A 19,669-nucleotide genomic window follows, 5' to 3' on the forward strand; every position below is an offset into this window, starting at 1 on the left:
TCCCTCGTGAGTCACGCGCACTTGGGGCCCAATGCGCATGCGGGGGGATTCACAACATCGCCGACTGCACTGCACCCCTCTAGTGACGACGTGACGTCAGGCGCGCAGACGCGGCGGAGGAGGAGACAGTGCGCGCTGCGCACAGGCGGCACCTCCTCCTCCTGCTGAATAGAAGGTAAACCGTTTAGGTTAGGTTGCGCGCGTCGCGTCTTCGGTCCTTGCGTTTCGGTTTCGGAATCTGGACTGCAGGTTGTTTGTTTGAGTTTCAATAAAATTTTGCAGTGCACCACAGACACACGGACCGGCCCTTTGGTGTCACCCCCCGTGAGGGTGTCACCTGGTGCGGTCCGCACCACCCGCACCCCCCTAGTGATGCCACTGGGCCTGTGCGCCATTTCCTGTTCCGGTGTGAATGCCACAACCTTTGGTAATGGAGTCACTTTGACCATAAAGCACACAGAAGCAGGCCGAATAACTCAACAGCAACCAGGGTGAGAAAAGCACTACTAAAGGGGATCTTTTTAATAGTATGGAAATAAGCAAAAAATAAAGCGTTACTAAAACAAGCACAAAGGTCGATTTGAATAAGACAAAAAGTGCACACGTGTAGGGTTTTCGTTTATTTGACGATAACCGTACCAGGAGTGATAATTTAAAAATGCAGGATGGTCACAATTTGTATATATGAATTTAAACTATACATTTTTACAGTGAACTGTGAAAAACAGCAAGGTTATTTCCTTATGACATGGTGTGTCCAGTCTCAAATGGATTCAGGCTGCAAAACAGAAATATAACTTGATTAAAAAATGAGAATTAAACAATTCTTAAATTATCGCACAGGCATAAAACACATATAGCTTAACAGTCACTGGGCCGATGCTATTAGAGTAGCAAATATAGTTTAACACAGCTTCATAATGCACTCACTTAACAGATACCACTGCAGTGTGTAGATAGGTTGGCCAGACCTTCCAGACAATGGGGTGTGCATAGAGCGGTGACGTCGTAGCCAAGGTGTCATGGGACCTAATGCAAGCAAGCCAAATGGGCTCCCCAAAACCTGATTTAGATATTAAAGGACATGTGTAATTGGGGCACAGAGGAACCCTCAGACCCATGTGCCCTGGTGCCACTACACGTGGTGCACCATTGACAGCAACATCGAATATAGCGTCGCATGCTTCCGTGTCGGTGTGCTATGACCGTCCTGCTATCACACTAGGGACATTTTAGAGGTGGTCCTAAGGTAGACCGGAGCGTTTCAGAGGTCAGTCCTACTCTCAAGACAGCAGAATGTTTGTGGGCATTGGAAAAGCTAATTTACTGTTCTAACTTCACTCGAGAATTTTGGAGAAATTGCAACGTGGCGCAGAAGGGCAGTGGTGGGGTATTTACTTTTTTGATTCCAGTCCTGAAATACTTTGGGTAAAGTAAAAAAAAAAATCCTCAAATATTTTAAAAGAGAATTGGAATGTTGTAATTTAGCAATTCTGGCATGTGTTGCCTGTGGTGTTGCGGGCCCTAGGCCCACATAGTAATAAATAAGTGACGCAGCCACAGTGTTGTTAGTTACTCAACTCGCCACGAGCACGTGCACCCGGGCCTTTTTATTGGCGGGGCCACGTCACTCGTGACACCCGTGATGGATGAGTGTGGGGTTGCAGTGTGTCCAGCCCTCGAGGGAGTGGCTGGGGGAACAGCTTCCTGCGGAGCACTAGAACGTGTCGCGCAGGACACTACATTGCCCTTAGGATGGCGCTGAAGGTAAAAGATTAGGAATAGCTAAAACGCGCCGTGAAATTGATGACAGCTTCATCTGGGTCAGGAAGGCAATATATGGCAATTTAGACCCACATTACAAGCTGGCGGTAATTGATGTAATATTTACCACACCTGATAAAGTCTGAGGGGCAGATTTAAAAGCCCCTTGCAACACTTTTATGCCACACTTGCGTTACTTTTGTGATGCAGCAACGGCGTAAACAATGTGCCACGTTGTGACACAGTTACAACGTGAAGCATCTTGGGAGATGCGTCACGTTGTAAAGCCCTGCGCCACATTATACCTTCATCAGGTATAATGTATGCAGGGTGGGCGATCCGACGTAAGAAAGCCTCGTAAAAGTGACGCAGTGAAATCTCCAAGATTTCACTGCACCACTTCTACGACGCCACTGCATCAAAACTTACGCCTGCTTGAAGCAGGCATAGGGAGTGACGCAGCCAATAGGAATAGGCGTTCCTGAGCATTGCTGGAGTTGCGTCGTGCTTGCGATATGACTCCAGCAATGCATTACCTTTACGCCAACAGATGCGTCACGCATCTGTCAATTCTTGCACCATGGTGCGCCACATTGTAAATATGACTCATCCATCATGGCGCAAGGTTTTTTTTGAGTGACGCAAGTAAACTGAAGCATCTCTGCTATAACGCAGAGATGCGTCAGTTTCTTGTAAATCTGCCCCTGAATCCGGTGAGTAAGAGTTTATCGGCTGTGATGAATTACACCCAGTTGCGCGTTTTTCCCTGTTAATGTGGAATAACATGCGGATTTTGGTGCATGTGATACCAAAATCTGTATGTCCTGGTACTTACTGGTCATTTTCACACAAAAAATATGGGCATGTTTAAAATGCCGAAATTTGTCTGGGGGATGATGTGTTTTTTTATCAGAATACTTGTAATTCCAATATGTATGGTAGCAGCAGTTAAAGCACATACGGGAATTTCGCAACCAACTCCTAATGAGGGCCCATGTCTTCTGAAACGTGATAGCTTTTATGTTGCGCGACTGCTATCACGTCTGAGTGTCCAAACACAGCAGAAGTTCTACTGTACAGAAAGAACACAAGCCACCTAATTTCCAGCAGAAAATAGCCCATGTCCTTTAACAAAATGGCAGCCCATCCAAAACAACCCAGTGCCCTTTGGCAGCAGCTGAAGCACACCTCTTCCCATTTCCACCTGCCCACTGGACAGCATGACGGGTGGTTCCATGTTGTGTTGTGTATGGACACATTGTGCCCTTCTACTGGTTGGATAAACCCAGTTAGTCAATATACTCTCACCCTAAAGCACAAATAGTGTCTGTGCCAATTTATCACCTGTCCAGTCTTTGCTTAAAGAGTTTCCACTGCGACACATGTTGGTACATTCTATACGTAGTGGAATCTATTACCTGAGCAAGGTGCGTTCACAGTTTCTGCTACTGGCACTAGCGTACTGTAGGAATCTGGCTCTCCATATAGTGTATTAAAAAGAAGTACATTGTGCAGAGAGTCCAGAGAATCCCCAAATGGTACACAGATATAAAAGCTGATAACTCTAATGCTCTTTTTGTGATCGTGTGGGTGAACAGTCAGACCTATCAGAGGGTAGTGCTGAGCATTTGTTGTACTTACAGAGGCAGTAAATAAAAAAAAACACTCAAGAGTAAATCCGAGACCAATTTGTAAAAAATAAAGTCAGTTTTTATGTATGTTTTACAAGAACACAGTTCTAAGGTAACTACTCTCAGAGTTACAATTTTTCAAAATTCAGAAAATATATCACTTTTGTGCACAACTACGTACCATAGGACTCAATGGGGAAAAGGAGGAAAAATGCATATAAAATCAGGCAATGTTTTCACAAACTTCACCATCTCATTTTAGGTCGAGGTCCAAAGTTCCAACAGGAGAAGTTCTGGAGCGTCCCGGATCAGGCGGGAGCAGAGTGCTGAGGGTCTTGGAAACTGGTGCACAAAGACGAAGAGGGCCACTTGAAAGTGCACAGCACAGGTGGACTTACAGTTAAGTCTGGTGGGTCTCCTTGGAGGGAGGAGGTTGCAAGGGCCTGGGGACCACTAGAGCTGAGCTGGCTAGTCAGTGCTGGGGCTGGTGCGTCGTGCGCCTTTAGGGTCCTCGAGGTGAGGAGCAGGCAACTTGGAGAGCGATCTTGGGACAGCTGGGCCACTCAGGAAGTGGGTCTTGTGTGTCTCAAATTCCTTCAACTGGTGCTTGCTTCTGGTGCTTTGTGAGTCTGAGGTGGACTTTTCTTCTTGCTTTTTATAACGGGGTCCGTTACCCTGGGTATTGGTACACCGCGGCTCAGGTAGGTCCTGGTGCCTCCAAGCAGGGCAAGGCTGGGCTCAATGAAGTTGAATACCTTAAACGGGCAATCCCGCTCAACCAATTTTCAGTGCAGAAAAGAGCTTCAACTAGGTGAAACCTAATGTTAATGCCCGCCAAGGCTGAGCTCTTCCTGAAAAAGCCTGAGCACCTTGTCCCTGTCTTCGTGAGGTAGTTAAAGTGGCTAAGTACTATTTTTCTCCAATCGCTGAGAAAGTTCCTCCCTCAATGCTCAGGGAATGCTTCTAGGTATTATGTCTTGCTCTAGCCAGGGCCACTGCAGAGTTTGATTCCCTGTGGTTAGCTGGGCCTTCTTGGAGTCTTGAGTCCTTCTGTTATTTGTGACAATGGAACAGGCAAACGGGAGGTCAACCCTTGGACCCTCCAAGAGTAGTTCTAGTCCCTCTGTGTCAGCAGGAGTTTTTGAGTCTTCCCCTTTCATAAGTCATTTAGCATCTCTTTGTTTGAAGAAGCTGTCTTTCCAGGATTTGGAATGTTCTAAGAGGGTGTTGGTGATGTGCCAGTCTTATCCCATGCACTAGCCATGATCGGATACTACAACCAATCCTGACTATTTTCATGCAGTATCCCCAAATCGTTTACTTCTCTCGGTTTACTGCAACATTTCAAGATGCCCTAAAAAATAGTTTTAGCCATCTTTTACCTGAAGAGCTCTGGCTCTTTCTAGTATGCCCTATGTTTATATATTATTTACCCTGCCTGTGGGCTACAAGGCACACTTTAGAGATGACTTGGGTAGTTCAAAGAAATACATTTTTCTAGATGGCAAAGGCACTTCTATCTGACATGTGTCTCTGCAGCAAGGAGTCCAGCCAGACACAATGGAGTTCCCTGCAGACATATATTTTTTGTCAAATACGTGTGTGGTGTAAATCCCCATTTCAGTCAACATATGACATTCAACTTCCATACTACTGGTGCATTTCTTGTGTACTTTAGCATGTGCTTAAAGGAAAGGTAAATAAGACAATTATTCTTTTCTGTAAATATTCTGTATTACGGACCACATATTTAAAACCTATTTTTAAACAGCTTGGATTACGTCAATGCCGACCTGCCTAATTGGCCTTGCAATTACTTGACAATGAGTACAGAATTTATAGTGTCACTATTTTCTTGAAAAAAACTCTGTTTTATAGGAAACAATTGTTCAATATTTGATTAATTCTTATCAAAAGCTCCTTAAGTTTAATACTATTTTATTCACACAATGTTTTTAATGTACAAGTGTAAAGACTTTTTGTTTTATTTTTATTGTGCTTTTATGATTGTATTTGCTCAAACATTCGAATAAAGCTTTCTTGATTGATTGAAGACAATTAGGGAAATCTAATGCGCCATCCATGTTTTAGGGGAATAGCACTTGCACTGAGCCACTACTTTACAGGGGCCCAGTTCTCAGCAACCAGTGAAATCAGACAGGAAAAAGTGGTAGGACCACAACATAAATGATGTCCTTTCTTATATAGATATATTACCCAAAACAAGCCTTTTACCACTCATATTCATGTCTTTATTTAAATTCTGACTTCTGAGTACATTTTAGCTCTCAATATTTGTAATTTTGTGCTGTAACAGCGGTGAATCTAAGACCTCTATTTGCATCTCCCCTGCTTGCTTCTTTCTGTAAAGAACAGTTTCATTTAAAAAAGGATAAACCAGCTTGCTTAGATTTTACTTGCAAACAGATCATCTTTTATTGTGTCTGTAAAGCCCCTTCACATCCATTAGACAGCTTTAAGAATTAAACATGTTCTTGCTTCGCTACATTCAATACATGGAGTAATTCAGTGAGCAGTGCCTTTACTGAACCTTTGACTAATTGTCTCCCAGGTCACTACATACCATGCTCCCATAGCTACAACTGGGAAGTATTGCTTCTTTGCCCACTGCTCTGCCCATTCTCCATACAATATGCTGCCTTGGTCAAGGGCAGAATGGGAAACCTGAAGCAACTTTGGGAAAAATGCTCAAACCAGGGGAGCTACCTCCCTTTCCTTTGCAATCTCTTGCTTTCTATCCATTTACTCTCCGTCTCTCTGGGTAGGACTGACCTATAGGGCAATCAGGCAGTGGCTAATGAGCTGGTCTGACAGATCAGTGTGTGGGTTGTTTTCTTAGACGTTTGTGGGCTTGCTTTATGGCGAGGTGGGCCTGTTTTTACTGTTGATTTCCCTGATCATACCACAGTGCATTGCCTGCAACAAACACAAATACAAGTAGTCACAAATACCTTGAAAAATACCCATACAGTGTGCCTTCCTATGGGCCTCCAGGCCCTTAGGAATGAATTGGAGATTGCATGAGCACTTTGCGAGTACCAGTATGTACTCGCAAATTGCTCATGCAATTTCAAGGGTATCAAAATGACACCCTATTGCACCCTTGAAATTGATCTGTGCACATATGTTGCACACACACATGCCCTAAGGGCATGTGTGTGCACAACATGAAACTTTGAAAAATGCACAAAAGTGCATTTTTCAAAGTTTTTGCAAATTACCATGAGGTTCAACTTCATGGTAATTTGCTCCCCCTAGTAGCAAATACCTTGAAAAATACCCATACAGTGTGCCTTTACAAGTTTAAAACTGGCCAGATTTGTAGTGTGGGGCACTTTGTTAGCTGTTTGGTTTGCTACTGATGGCCACCTTTACTTTGGTGCCAGGCCTATTTGTTTGACCTAGTTCAACCCTGAGTCTCACTTCTCTCTCTTCTCCATCTATACTCGCTTTCTCTCTACCTTTCCCCTTCCTCCCTCTCTTTCTCTTGAAGGCTTGGTGCCTGTGGCAATTCACCTTGGGTAGCTGGGGAAAGAAACAGAGGCACCAGGGATGGCCCTGGGCTGTCAAAACCACCCTCTAAGGGCTCCAGCCCATAAGGGAATTACCCGGGGGGAATAAAGGCCTATCCGGCCCTCTCCTTGGTAGAGGCGCATAAGCTGTGTGCGTAAGAGTCAAGCTGTTTTCCCTAATCTGAAGAAAAGTGAAAGTGGCAAGATCATTGAAAAAATAAGCACTGGCAATGCCATTAGGTCTGGCTTTAAAGTGCTAATGTATGTAAACCCAAGCATGCACTAGTGCACATTTGAATTGTGCCAAACCAATTGTTCAATTTCCTTTGAAGGGTATGAGCATGGGGGGCAGGAACAGTGTACCTGTGGCCACTGCACAAGGTATCGCACAGCAATGGGTCCAGTTCCAGAAAGTGACCCTGGGCCTGAAGTTAATGTGGTACACAGCTCCCACTAGTTCTTTTGGAGCCACTGTGGCCACCAGCAGTGTAGAGATGACATCCTCTTGGGTCCCTGATACTCACATCCTTTGTTATTACTTCTATGCTATCATCGTTTATGTCAGTGTGATTTGGCTAATGAACAAACTAGGAAAAGTGAACAATATACCTGTGATACATAAACTGCTTGTGGCCACCCTGTTTGAATGCATACTTTGACGTTATTAAGTATGAAAAATATGTGTAAAGGTGTGCTATTTTGCTCCATTTCTCTTTTGTGGCAGTCAATGCTTCAAAATGGCGCAATGGCGTCAAAAATCAATATTAGTGTTTTGTCTGCAAATAATAAGAACATTAACATCCACAAAGTAGCACTGACTAGCGAAAAGTTAAATGGACCAAAAGTTCACACCACTTACAAATATGTACTATGTTGCTAAAAGGGGTTCCTGAGTGGATCTAAAGAACAACTCTCTCCTGCCTGAGGGACAAATGGGAGGAACACAGAGGAGTTGATATGCACCAGTTCAAACACGCTGGCTGTGCCTGACTCAAATGCAGCACAAAGAGAGAGCCCACACTGCCATCTGTGGCACTGTGGACCGTGATATGCAGGTAGGCTGGGTACACTGTGGTTGAAGTAGTTGCTAGAAGCTCAGGCTCAGTCTCAAGGTGCTCAGAGTTACTGAAGATTGACGACACCAGAGAACACATCAGGACTGCCACTGTTGTCACCAGCGTATTGGGTATTGGCGTGAGTCGCAGCAGGATGGGCTTCTTAGTGGATCCTGCTGGCCCATGCCACCACTTCTAGGGTGAAAAATGTCTCGGTAGGGAACGGGAAAGGAATGATCACAGGGGACTACAGAATGAGGGGAGTGCTTTAGAAGGGCCTAAAAGTATTCTGGCAAACAAGTGACCAAAATGAGAGGCATTTAAATGAGATCACTAATTAACTTAACATGACATCACAGGAGATGGCATCATATCAGCTCTGATCTAATGATGCCGACCTGCAGAAACTATGTAAGCAACACTGCTACTGGTCCTTGTATGTTGATGATACAGGGTGAGAATTGCCATGGCTGGGTGGACGGGGACTCCCGCTCTCACTAGGGCTTTGTTGGGGGCGACTTTTCCCCTAAATCATCCAGTTCAGCCTATCTCATTGGAACAATGTAGGTAAGCCATTTTAAAATGTAAATTGGGGTTCCCTCTGGATGCATGCCCCTCTACTAGTTAGCAGCAACAGTAGATGTCATCAAGCCTGTGATCAACACCATTTTCAACCACTCTCTTTCCTCCGTGGTCGTGCCTGTTGTTTTGAAACTGGCCAAAGTGGTCCCTCTTCCCAAGAAACCTGCACTTGACCCCCAACATCTTCTGCAACTATATATTTCCCTTCTCCCTAAATTGCTGGAAGAACTGGTCGATGCTCAGCAGTCTGAGTATCGTGAGCAAGGCAAGCTGCTACCTCGAAGTCAATATAGCTTTCGCCCTATCACGGTACGGAATCAGCAGTACTGGAGATCTCTGACCATAATAAATGGTCATTTGATTTAGGGAAAAATGAGGCCTTGATTCTTCTTGACTTGCCTGCTACTTTCAACACCATCCCACATTCTATCCTCCACCACTGGCTGTCCGCCGTGGGTGTGGGGGTATTGCGTGGCACTAGTGCAAGTCCTTTTTAGGTCTCGCCTAGGCAGCGGACATGCGCTGTCTCTACGAGACATCTAGTAATGTATATGAGAGGAGAAACTCCGCCTATAACCTGGTAATTTGTCGCCGCTTGCCATAAAGTTAACTTATCTTTTTTTGTTAGCGGGCTTGTTATTGGCCCTTCAGCCGATAGGTAACTTCGGGTGATTCCGAAAGCAGCACCGCCTAACTACAGTCTCCTTATGCTTACACAGCGTATTTAAAATAGTGCGCATTAACATCACGCGCTACCTTACATGCGCCAAAAGTTTGACATGCGTGCATGCGTCTTGTGCAGTAAGTATGGCTCTTTCGCGGCTCTGTTGTCAATGTGAGCAGTGTTCATTATATAGCGCCTGCCGCCCTGGACTTGCGGCTTCCCACCACTGTAAATGGCATGTTTCCATTGCCAGTAGGTATACGCATGCGCCAAAACTTTGACGTGCATGCATGAGGCTTGTGCAGTAAGTATGGCTCTTTCGCGGCTCCGTTGTTAATGTGAGCAGTGTCCATTACATAGCGCCTGCCGCCCAGGACTTGTGGCTTCCCACCACTGTAAATGGCATGTTTCCATTGCCAGTAGGTGTGACTGTACTTATCAGCAAGCCGCCCCCCACCTCAGTGCAATTACTTTTCAGCCGAGGTCCAGATAATTCCTTTCCAGACTAGGCAATGAGAAGCATTCTGCGGTAAATGTGGTCATTTTAATCACAAGCCTTGTTTTCTCAAATGTAAAACAGAAAGGATGCGATAATAGGCGAAATGATATTTCATTGAAAATGCATTTATGTAGCGCTTCGTACCGCTGACTCAATGTTGGGACGCTTTCACAGAAAGGGTAGCACGCTGCTCCATATGCTAATAGTTGCCATGCTGTTAAAATTGTATTACCCATAACCTTCACACAGACTTTCCCACCTGCCCCACAAACTTTCCGTCAGCCATCACACACCAGATTGGGTTTACTGAAGAGGTGGCGAAGGCCGAAAAATGATGTTGCTATATGAGTATACTGGCAAATAAATAATACAGTGTCACAACTAAGGGGAATGATTCCATATTACAATGGCCATCCGTTCAATGATCTCATAATGGGGCTAAAAATCCCAGCAGACGTCATCAAACAAAGGAACATTTTACAATGCTTTTTGCTACTGATTAATTGTGATGCAAAAAGGGACAAATAGAACTGTTCTTTTCGCTTCCTTGGATGTATGTGTTTATGTGCTGGTAGTTGAATAGGGCAAACTTAGCTCAAGAGCAACAGAACAGTGAACGAGGGTATGCCCCCCTGGGTATGCAATAATTGGGAGAAGGTCAAATGTGTGCACTGTGAGGTCAGTAGAGGTGCTCTTTTAAGATGTGTGTTTTCAGCTTTTTTTAAAAAAAATGTAGCAGAGTTGGTCCTGATAGGATATCAAAAAGCATTTGCAATGCAATAGGTTTTGCATTTACGCAAGTTTAAAAATGAAAACAAAAATAAAAGGCATTGTTATTTTCAATGTCAATGCTCAAAGTAGCGTAAATTTTATAAACCAACACATAGATAAAAGGTTTGTCATTTACAATGCCAATAGCTCAAAATTTTACAAATGTGAGACCTATTACATTGCAAATGATTGTTGGACTCTAGAGGCCTATCAGTTTGGCTCACCCCTTTTTCTTCGGAGGTCAAGGCTGTCAACCAAGGGGTCCCGCAAGGCTTCTCATTAAGCCCTACCATTTCAGTGTCTTCATGGATCGTCTGGCCTCTGTAGTCGAGCCGTTTGGAGGTAAAATAATTTCATACACCAACGATACCCAATTGCTCTTTGCCTTCGATGGCCTCCATGCTTCAATTGCAGCATCTTTTACAGATTGCATGTGAGCTGTCTTTGACTGGATTCAAGGTAGTCCACTCAAATGCAACGTGGAGAAGACAGAAATTATTCGATTTGGAACATATGTGTCAAACTGGTGTGTTGATCTATGGCCCCTCGCATTGACAGCCATGTCCCCCTCCATCTTCAGTGGTGCAGATCTCTGCGGTGGTGGGCCAGTGTTTCATCAGGTGAGCAGTCTAAATATCGAAAATTTAATTTCGACCTACAATAATATCGAGTCTAGAATATCGAAGGGACAGAATATCGATGTCAAGAATATCGATGGACAGAATATCGACCCTAAGGTAAGTAATATCGATTTTTTTTATATCGATGTTAGTAATATCGAAGTTAGTAATATCGATATGAAATATATCGATGTTACTAATATCTATGTCACTAATATCGATATGTATAATATTGCTATGTATTTTATTATGTATTTAATATGTATGTGTTAATTATTTGTTGTTAAGTGTTCAACTGGTTTTAAAATATATGTATACAATTTTTATATGTTAATAATGTTTTTTTTAAGTTAATTTTGTGTTTTAGTACCGTAGCGGGTTGTGGGTTTATAGGGGAATAGGGTGGGAAGTAATTTAATTATATGAATTTAATTATACATTTTTGGGAGTTATAAATTAATTGTAAATAATTTTTGCGTTTAAATTCTGTAGCGGGTTGTGGGTTTATAGGGGATTAGGGTGGGAAGTAATTTAATTATATGAAATTAATTATACATTTTTAGGAATTATTAATTAATTTTAAATAATTTTTGCGTTTAAATTCTGTAGCGGGTTGTGGGTTTATAGGGGAATAGGGTGGGAAGTAATTTAATTGTAATTAAGTAATATTTTTATTTATTTATTGGTATTGATAATTATATTTTTGTTAATTAAGTATTAATTGGTAATTAATTTTTATTAATTGGTAATTAGTTTTTATTAATTGATTAATTGATAATTAAATTGGGTTATTGTTATTGTTGAATAATAATCAATTGGTAATTAGATATGTTTAAATATTATTTATTGATATGTCTAATTACTATATTAATAAGTAATTATTAATTGGTAATTAATGTATAATAATTATTATTTTTGGTATAAAAAATATGCAATTGTTTAATATTTTTTTATTGGTAATTAAAGTTTGATAATTATTTTTTGGTATAAAAAATGTAATTGTTTAATATTTTTTTATTGGTAATTAATATTCATTCATTATTATTTATTGGTATTTATTAATAATTTATTGCTAATTAATTATTTATTGGTAGTTATGTTTTTAATAAATATCTATTGGTATTTGTAAGTAATTTTGAGTTATTTAATAATTACATTATTAATTATTTTAAAGAATTATTGTATTTATAAGTATGTTATTTTTAACTTCTAAGCTATCCAATACTTTCCCTACTGTTGCACTCTCTGGAGTTAGAATAGTAATTTTTACCCCTACGCAATCCAACACTTTCCCTACTGTTGCACTCTCTGGAGTTGGAGTAGTAATTTTTACCCCTACGCTATCCAACACTTTCCCTACTGTTGCACTCTCTGGAGTTGGAATAGTAATTTTTACCCCTACGCTATCCAACACTTTCCCTACTGTTGCACTCTCTGGAGTTGGAATAGCAATTTTTACCCCTACGCTATCCAACACTTTCCCTACTGTTGCACTCTCTGGAGTTGGAATAGTAATTTTTACCCCTACGCTATCCAACACTTTCCCTACTGTTGCACTCTCTGGAGTTGGAATAGTAATTTTTACCCCTAGGCTATCCAACACTTTCCCTACTGTTGCACTCTCTGGAGTTGGAATAGTAATTGTTACCCCTACGCTATCCAACACTTTCCCTACTGTTGCACTGTCTGGAGTGGGAATAGTAATTTTTATCCCTACGCAATCCAACACTTTCTCTACTGTTGCACTCCCTGGAGTTGGAATAGTAATTTTTACCCTTACGTTATCCAACACTTTCCCTACTGTTGCACTGTATGGAGTGGGAATTGTAATTTTTACCCTTACGCCATCCAACATTTTCCCTACGGTTGCACTGTCTGGAGTGGGAATGCAAATTTTTACCCCTACGCCATCCAACACTTTCCCTACTGTTGCACTCTTTGGAGTTGGAATAGGTATTTTTCCCCCTACGCTATCCAACACTTTCCTTAATGTTGCACTCCCTGGAGTCAGAATAATAATTTATACCTCTACGTTATAAAACACTTTCCCTACTGTTACACTATCTGGAGTGGATATAGTAATTTTTAGCCCTCCGCTATCCAAAATGTTTCTTTCTGTTGTTTTTTGGAGCTGGAGTAGTAGTTTTATTGTCTCTGCTATTTAATATTTTATTTATTATTTTAGCTAATGTAGTATATAATTAATTTTAACAATATTTAAATAAAATGTAATTTTTTTATTTGTTATATATAATTATTTAATTTTTATTTATGTTATTGTTTTATGTGTGTAATGTTTTTGCAATTTTTAATATTTTTAAATAATTTATAATTTATTACAATAATTATAAAAACATTATTAAGTAAGTATATATATTATATATTATATGTTTAATTATTTTTTTATTGAATTATATTGATTACTTATTAATTTTTAACATTATGAAATATATTTAATTATGTTTATTTTATTTATAAGTATTATTATGTTTATTTTACATATTTTTTTAAACCAAAAAAAAACCCGATATTTTTAAAAACGATATTTTTGACATCGATATTTTATTTTCGATATTTTTGTACTTACCATGTTGTAGATAGGATGTCGATATTCTTGACCGATATTTTTGTTGCGATATTTTTGTAGATCGAATTTCTGACTTTCGAAATTTTGTCAGAGATCCGTTTCATCATGCTCCACACTCTGAAGAAATTATAAATAAACCTGGTATTTGTAAAGTACAAACTAATCCCCTCTAACACACTGGGGGCAGTCAGGGAGATTAAGCGAGCTATAGCCCAGAGCCATATGGTGCTGGGCTGAGCTGCCAGGGATCGAGCCGTGAGCCATAAGCTCCAGAGTCAGCCCCCCTCGCCGCTGTGCCACTGTTCTCCTCCTTTATTTGGAGGCTAGAAGAGTGGTGATCCATGCACTAATCAACTCATGCTTGGACTATGCTAATATCCTCTATTTAGGAGTTGCAGAGGCTCTGGTGTATCGCCTGCAGGTGTTCCAAAATGTGGTGGCTAGGCTTCCTTATGTTTACCTAGGCATTTCTCGATCGCTATTGTCTACCCATTAGGAAATAGATACTATCTAAAGCCCTGGTCCTGGGTCATAGGGCTGTGTTTCTCTCCAGCTCCGGCTAATTAGGGAAAAGATATGTCCAGTACCTCCTCTCCAGAGTGCTGCGTTCTGCTTTTGCTTCACTTCTGTAGATCCCCCGCTGTGAAGGGGTGGGAGACCTTTCTTTTTTCATGCTGCCAAAGCATGGAATGAGCTCCAATGCGAATTGCGTCTGATCCCCCTTGAGACTGCATTCCTCCAAAAACTTAGACCCTGACATTTCTCTGTGGGACAGTAAGGTCTGACTTTCTGGGTGTGTACCATGGGATCCTTCCCTTAGCACCAAGACACTCCTCCAACTGGCTGTGCGCTCTAAAAATCCTTTATTCATTCATTCATTCATTCATTCAATGTGATGCCCCACTTAAATTGGCGACCTAGATGACCCAAAAGTCAACCTAGGTGCCTGGGCCACCTCCACCTACCAGAGTCTCTGGAACGGGCCAATGAGTCGGGGACAACTTCCATCGCCATATTGAGCTATTCAAATTGAATGGCAGTTTCAGCAAGTCAGGTGCACATTGGCTCACAGCCCTCATGTAAGCATCAGATGGTTAAAATTGGCTACTCAGAGAGTAGAACATTTCTGTAAGCTACTGGGGTGTTTTACACTACCCGATTGTCAGTAAGGTGTATATTGTATTGAGAAACTCTGTCTCAATTTGTATATTTAACTCTTTCGCCTCTGGCATATGTGTTCAGCAGCGATCAGAGCATATTTTTTCCTTAACTTGATACTCTGCAAACTTGGGGATCACCCTCCTAACAAAGTGTTGTATAAACATCTCCTTGGACACTTGTGTGGCACTAAAATTAGGAGTGCACATATAAAGCTATATGGTACAGCAAGTGTTGGGGTAAATATATGAGAACAGTTTTAGTTCCTAAAAGGGCTCAATGCGACACATGAAAGGGGCTGCCACAGTTTAAATACTGAAGTTACAAAGAAGGTGTATGCAGTTCTTTGAGAAGAGAGTAGGTAGGGTCAGCGTAGAGCTGAGTAATCAGAGCGGCGCATCTGATTGCTCAGGAGCAAGAGCCTTTACAAACCCAGGTGGGGGTCATGCTTTATTATAGGGCATGCTTCTCGTTGGGCTGGTGCTGCATTGCCCAACGGGCCCCTTGAGGAGGCTCTTTGCCGTGGAGCTTTTGTTTTTTACTTTATTTGAAGTGTAGGTGCTCTAGGTGTAGATTGGTGCAGGTGTAATTGAGTTTAAATAGACTAAGTGGCACCCTAGCAATTTCAATATATGGGTCCTCTTGTCTAGGTAAAAAAAAAATAGTGGTGGTTGAAAACAGAAATAATGGTCTGTTCCATGTCAAGAGATTGTGCATAGGTGTGTTGACATGTTTCTTGCTGTGTGAATTTATCAGGACCAGGAAACCTAGTCTACACAGTGGTTTGGTTTTCAAGTGTTGATAAAAGGTACCCAACCAAAGTAGTATGTCAAAAATAATCTTATGCGCGTATTATATCTTAATATGGTTACTGTAAAAGCCGTAACGCTTAGGGTTGATAGTATGGCCCCCTCAGATGAAAGCAGAGGCTGTGCTAATTTAGCAGGCTAAAAGGTTTAGTAGTGCGCTGTACCCGTCTCTGTCACTACGAAGGTACCTCCCAACCACTGTGTTTTTTAACCTAGACAAGAGGAGCCATATATTAAAATTGCTAGCATATCACTTAGTCTATTTTAACCCACCTACACCAATTTACACCTAGAGCACTTACACCTACACTTCACATATGGCAAAAAAACAAAAGATCTCCAGCAAAGAGACCCCTCGGTGGGCCTGTTGGGCATTGCAGCGCCTGCCCAACAAAGAGCTCACCCTATGATGAAGCATGCCACCCACCTGGGTTGTAGGAATTATTCCACAAGAGGCAGTTTTTATGGTGGGTCACCTCACACCAGTAAAGCACAGTGTGTTGGAGCCAGGAGGCCTGCTCTTCCTGTCACCCTTATAACATGCAAGTTGATATTCCAATCCAACTCTGCCTCAAGGATGCCCTGTCCTGCTGCCCCTAGCGAATGGGTGATCAACCAATTGGAACGTATTCAGTACAGTGTAATGTTTTACATCCATCTCAACATGTTAGTGAAGCATCACAACGTTCTCCTTCCCTGGGGACCTATTCAAAAGTTTTATCAATGTATATTTCAGATGTGTCGTTTTTCACAGATTTAATAAACCTTTTTGGTGGTCCAATTTAATTGCATATGTAAAACAGATAACCCAGTTCCACACATCTATGGGAGAAGGCATTAATTGCTGTATAATACATATGGGAACCTAAAACCCTGTGTATAACAGCTGGTCTTCAATTTCCTTATTACAGTAGAGCTGTGCCATCTGTTTTCATCAGTAATAGGGAAATGACATAGCAGCTCAACTATAATAAGTTATTACAGTTGATTTGTAACATCGAAATGCTTACTGTCAAAGCCAACAGTCAAGGTCAAAGGCATGTTATGGAGGCTAGTTAGAGCTGCAGTTTAACCTTCAAAACACATACAGCCTTTTCCTTTTTCTGATCTGTGTTTCTAAAATGAACAGTGATCAGTATGAAAAGTGATCAGGAGAGAGGAGCTATATCTGCTAAACACTGAAAAGTACTGCAAAGCTATTTACTGCCAAGTACTTTCTAGAACAGCTAGGGGCAAGGTGTACATGTTTGCTCAGTAGATATTGCTCATTATTAAACATATGACAAGTCTGATTTTTAAAATGGACTTAAAATGTGGTGAATATGTAAATATATAAATGTAACATGAAGAATGCACTTTTGGGTAAAATGGAGAGACTCAGGGTTATGTGCTAAAAGGAGTAGTACTACATATTACATTTGCAGAATGCTTTACATATGTGTTGCCCATTTAAGAACATGAATAAAAATATAGGGGCCAGATGTATCAAGCGTTTTCCCAATCGCAAACGGGTCGCAAATAAGGAATATGTAGGAATCACAATTATTATTGCGAAACCTACATACATTGCATTTTGCAATTCCATAATAGCGAATCGGTAAAATTTGCTAATATGGAATCGCAAAATCCAATATTGAAACATCTTGCCCTAGAAGTGGAAGACATACAATTAAATACTTGACTTGAATTCATGACAGGAAAATGTGATGTGTCCTACCTCAATTCCATAATTTCATAAATCAATTGTACAATTTATTCCCAATGCACCTTTCTTTTTATTAATAACAGAGCAACGTTTGATATCCATAAGTCAAATAAATACATGTTGTTACCTGGACGACAACAGAATGGGTCCCACATAGCAATATCTTTAGCTCAATGATTGCTTTAAAGAGGCAGACGATCACTTGAAATGCACTCAGAGCGATCAGGATTGAAAACAATATTATATTCCACTCGACCACATAATAAGGTTGAAGGCACTGCGACCAGAGGGAGCTGTTTGTCAGGTAACTGGAACCAAAAAGAAACAGAATATGTGAACAAAACAGACTCACTCTTTTAATTGAGAAGAAACTATGCTGTTCTGTAAATGGGTTGTGTGAATGAACATCGTGTGTGAAATATCGACCTGCCAAACAGGCGTGGCCAGTTCAGGTAAGAGCGGTGGGGCGAGGCTGGGCGGGGGTGGGGGGGGAGTCAACAGATGACGGAATAAGGAAAATTAAATTAAAAAAGAAATAAAACTGCTTACCTTGCGCTCGCCGACTCGGCAATGCAGCGAGCACAAGGTAAGTGGTTTTATCTATTTTTTTATTTTATTTTCCTTATTCTGTCATCTGTCGGCCCCCGCCCCACCACTCTTACCTGAACCGGCCGCGCCTGCTGCCAAAATATTGTATTTAAATGTCCAGGAGCCAAATATCGATAAATTGAGTAACTAAGCAAGTATAGATGGACTATTCTTAACTCCATATCTACACAATTTGAAGATGGAAATGTTGTCAAGGAACATGGAAGCGGAGTTCACTACTCCAAGCTTATACTGATCTAGCGACACTTACCTTGTAGAAGTTTTGGTCCTCGATATTCAGGCCAGTATATTTTGGCAGGTCAATATTGCCGACACGATATTCAGGGAGTATATCCGTAACAGCAAATAGACCCCTTTTCATAGCTTAGCTGTGTGAAGGGGCATTTTCACTTAGATTGCAAAACAGTGCGAGCCTTGAGAAAGACTATGAAACAAATGTACACACTGGAAACACACTCCTTCACTCTGGGAAAGTATATATGATAAAGGATTATAAAATGCTAAGACATTTTGACTATAAAAACAAAGAATATTAAGCAATGATAAACATGAAGAATATGAAAACAAAAAGGTCATGAAGGAAAATTAATTGCTAGACCCTATGAAAGGTTCACTGAATGATGAACATTAATGTTTGCCATGCGAATTTAAAGAAAGTTACAGAAAATATTTAAATTGCACATACAGAGTGACGAAACTTTTCTTCTTTTGGGTCTTCATTGTGCATCATAGGTGCAGTAGTCCCAGTAAAATTTAAAACACTTGACTAATGGGAACAACAAGCAAGCAGTTTAGAGGTTAGGGCATAAGAGTATAAAATGTGTCTGATGTCTTAAACATTATGTATTTTAGCAGTCTGTGGCAGGCACACACCGCCCAACGGGCTAAATGGGGTTCAGCCAGGTGCAGCTCCTCCGTTTTAGCGGAGGAGCGTCTCCCCGCTTAAAAATCTCCCCATGCGCCGATATGAAAAATAAAATGTAATTTATCACCATTTTATTTTTCATCCTGCTGTCCTGAAACTAGCATCAGGACGGGGGCGGGCGCTGTTGAATGAAAGCAGCAGGGATGAGCATGGTCTGTGTGTGCACTTTTTTTAGAGTGCATGTCCCTTTGGTCGGCTGTCTTGAGACGGCCAGCAAGACATTCGCAGTTTGAAACCTCTAACCCAGCTGCCTTAAGACTCCAGAGTGCTGTGGAGTGCCGAGTGAGGCCACTCCCTCCAATCAGGGTGCTGCTCTCACAGCATGAGAGCAGCGCCAGGATTGGTCTAGGGAGTTTCCTAGTGGCCGAGATGAAGTCACGAGCTGTCCGGAGCAGGAGTAAGGTAAGTTTACTTTTATGTTAAGTTTATGTGTGCGCGTGCACTTTTATTTTTATATTTTTTAACTGTATATGAGCGCATGCGCCTGCCCCCCTCCCTGTTGATGCTGGCTGCCACTGGTTTAACCTCCACATTCCCCTGTTGTGTGCCCTAGACCAGCAGACTGCATCCTCTTTAATGCCTGAAACAAGGAAAGTCTGGGGACAGTAGTGCTCAGAAAGCAGATGCCAGAATTAACCTTTTCTTCAAATGAGACACGTTCAAGCTGCAAGGTGCCTTTCCAGGAGGGGGTGGGGGTCTCCGGTGAATCCCAATATTGTAATCCACAGACCCCAAAGTTATCCAAAATTAATATATC

General features: G+C 41.5%; 1 protein-coding gene across 1 annotated transcript in view; it reads right to left on the minus strand.

The window, feature by feature from the left end:
* Positions 1–617: 617 nt before the first annotated feature.
* TM4SF18 (transmembrane 4 L six family member 18) overlaps positions 618–19,669 on the minus strand; it is a 116,992-nt gene continuing 97,940 nt past the window's right edge. The window contains exons 4-5 of the mRNA XM_085633720.1: positions 17,506–17,686; positions 618–778 (exon numbers count right to left, since the gene is read on the minus strand). Of these exons, the coding sequence (XP_085489846.1) occupies positions 764–778; positions 17,506–17,686 (196 nt within the window). The 3' untranslated portion in view covers positions 618–763. The remainder of the gene's footprint in view (positions 779–17,505; positions 17,687–19,669) is intronic.

The sequence above is a fragment of the Triturus cristatus genome, chromosome 11 (assembly GCF_964204655.1).
Source record: "Triturus cristatus chromosome 11, aTriCri1.1, whole genome shotgun sequence".
Classification (NCBI taxonomy): domain Eukaryota; kingdom Metazoa; phylum Chordata; class Amphibia; order Caudata; family Salamandridae; genus Triturus; species Triturus cristatus.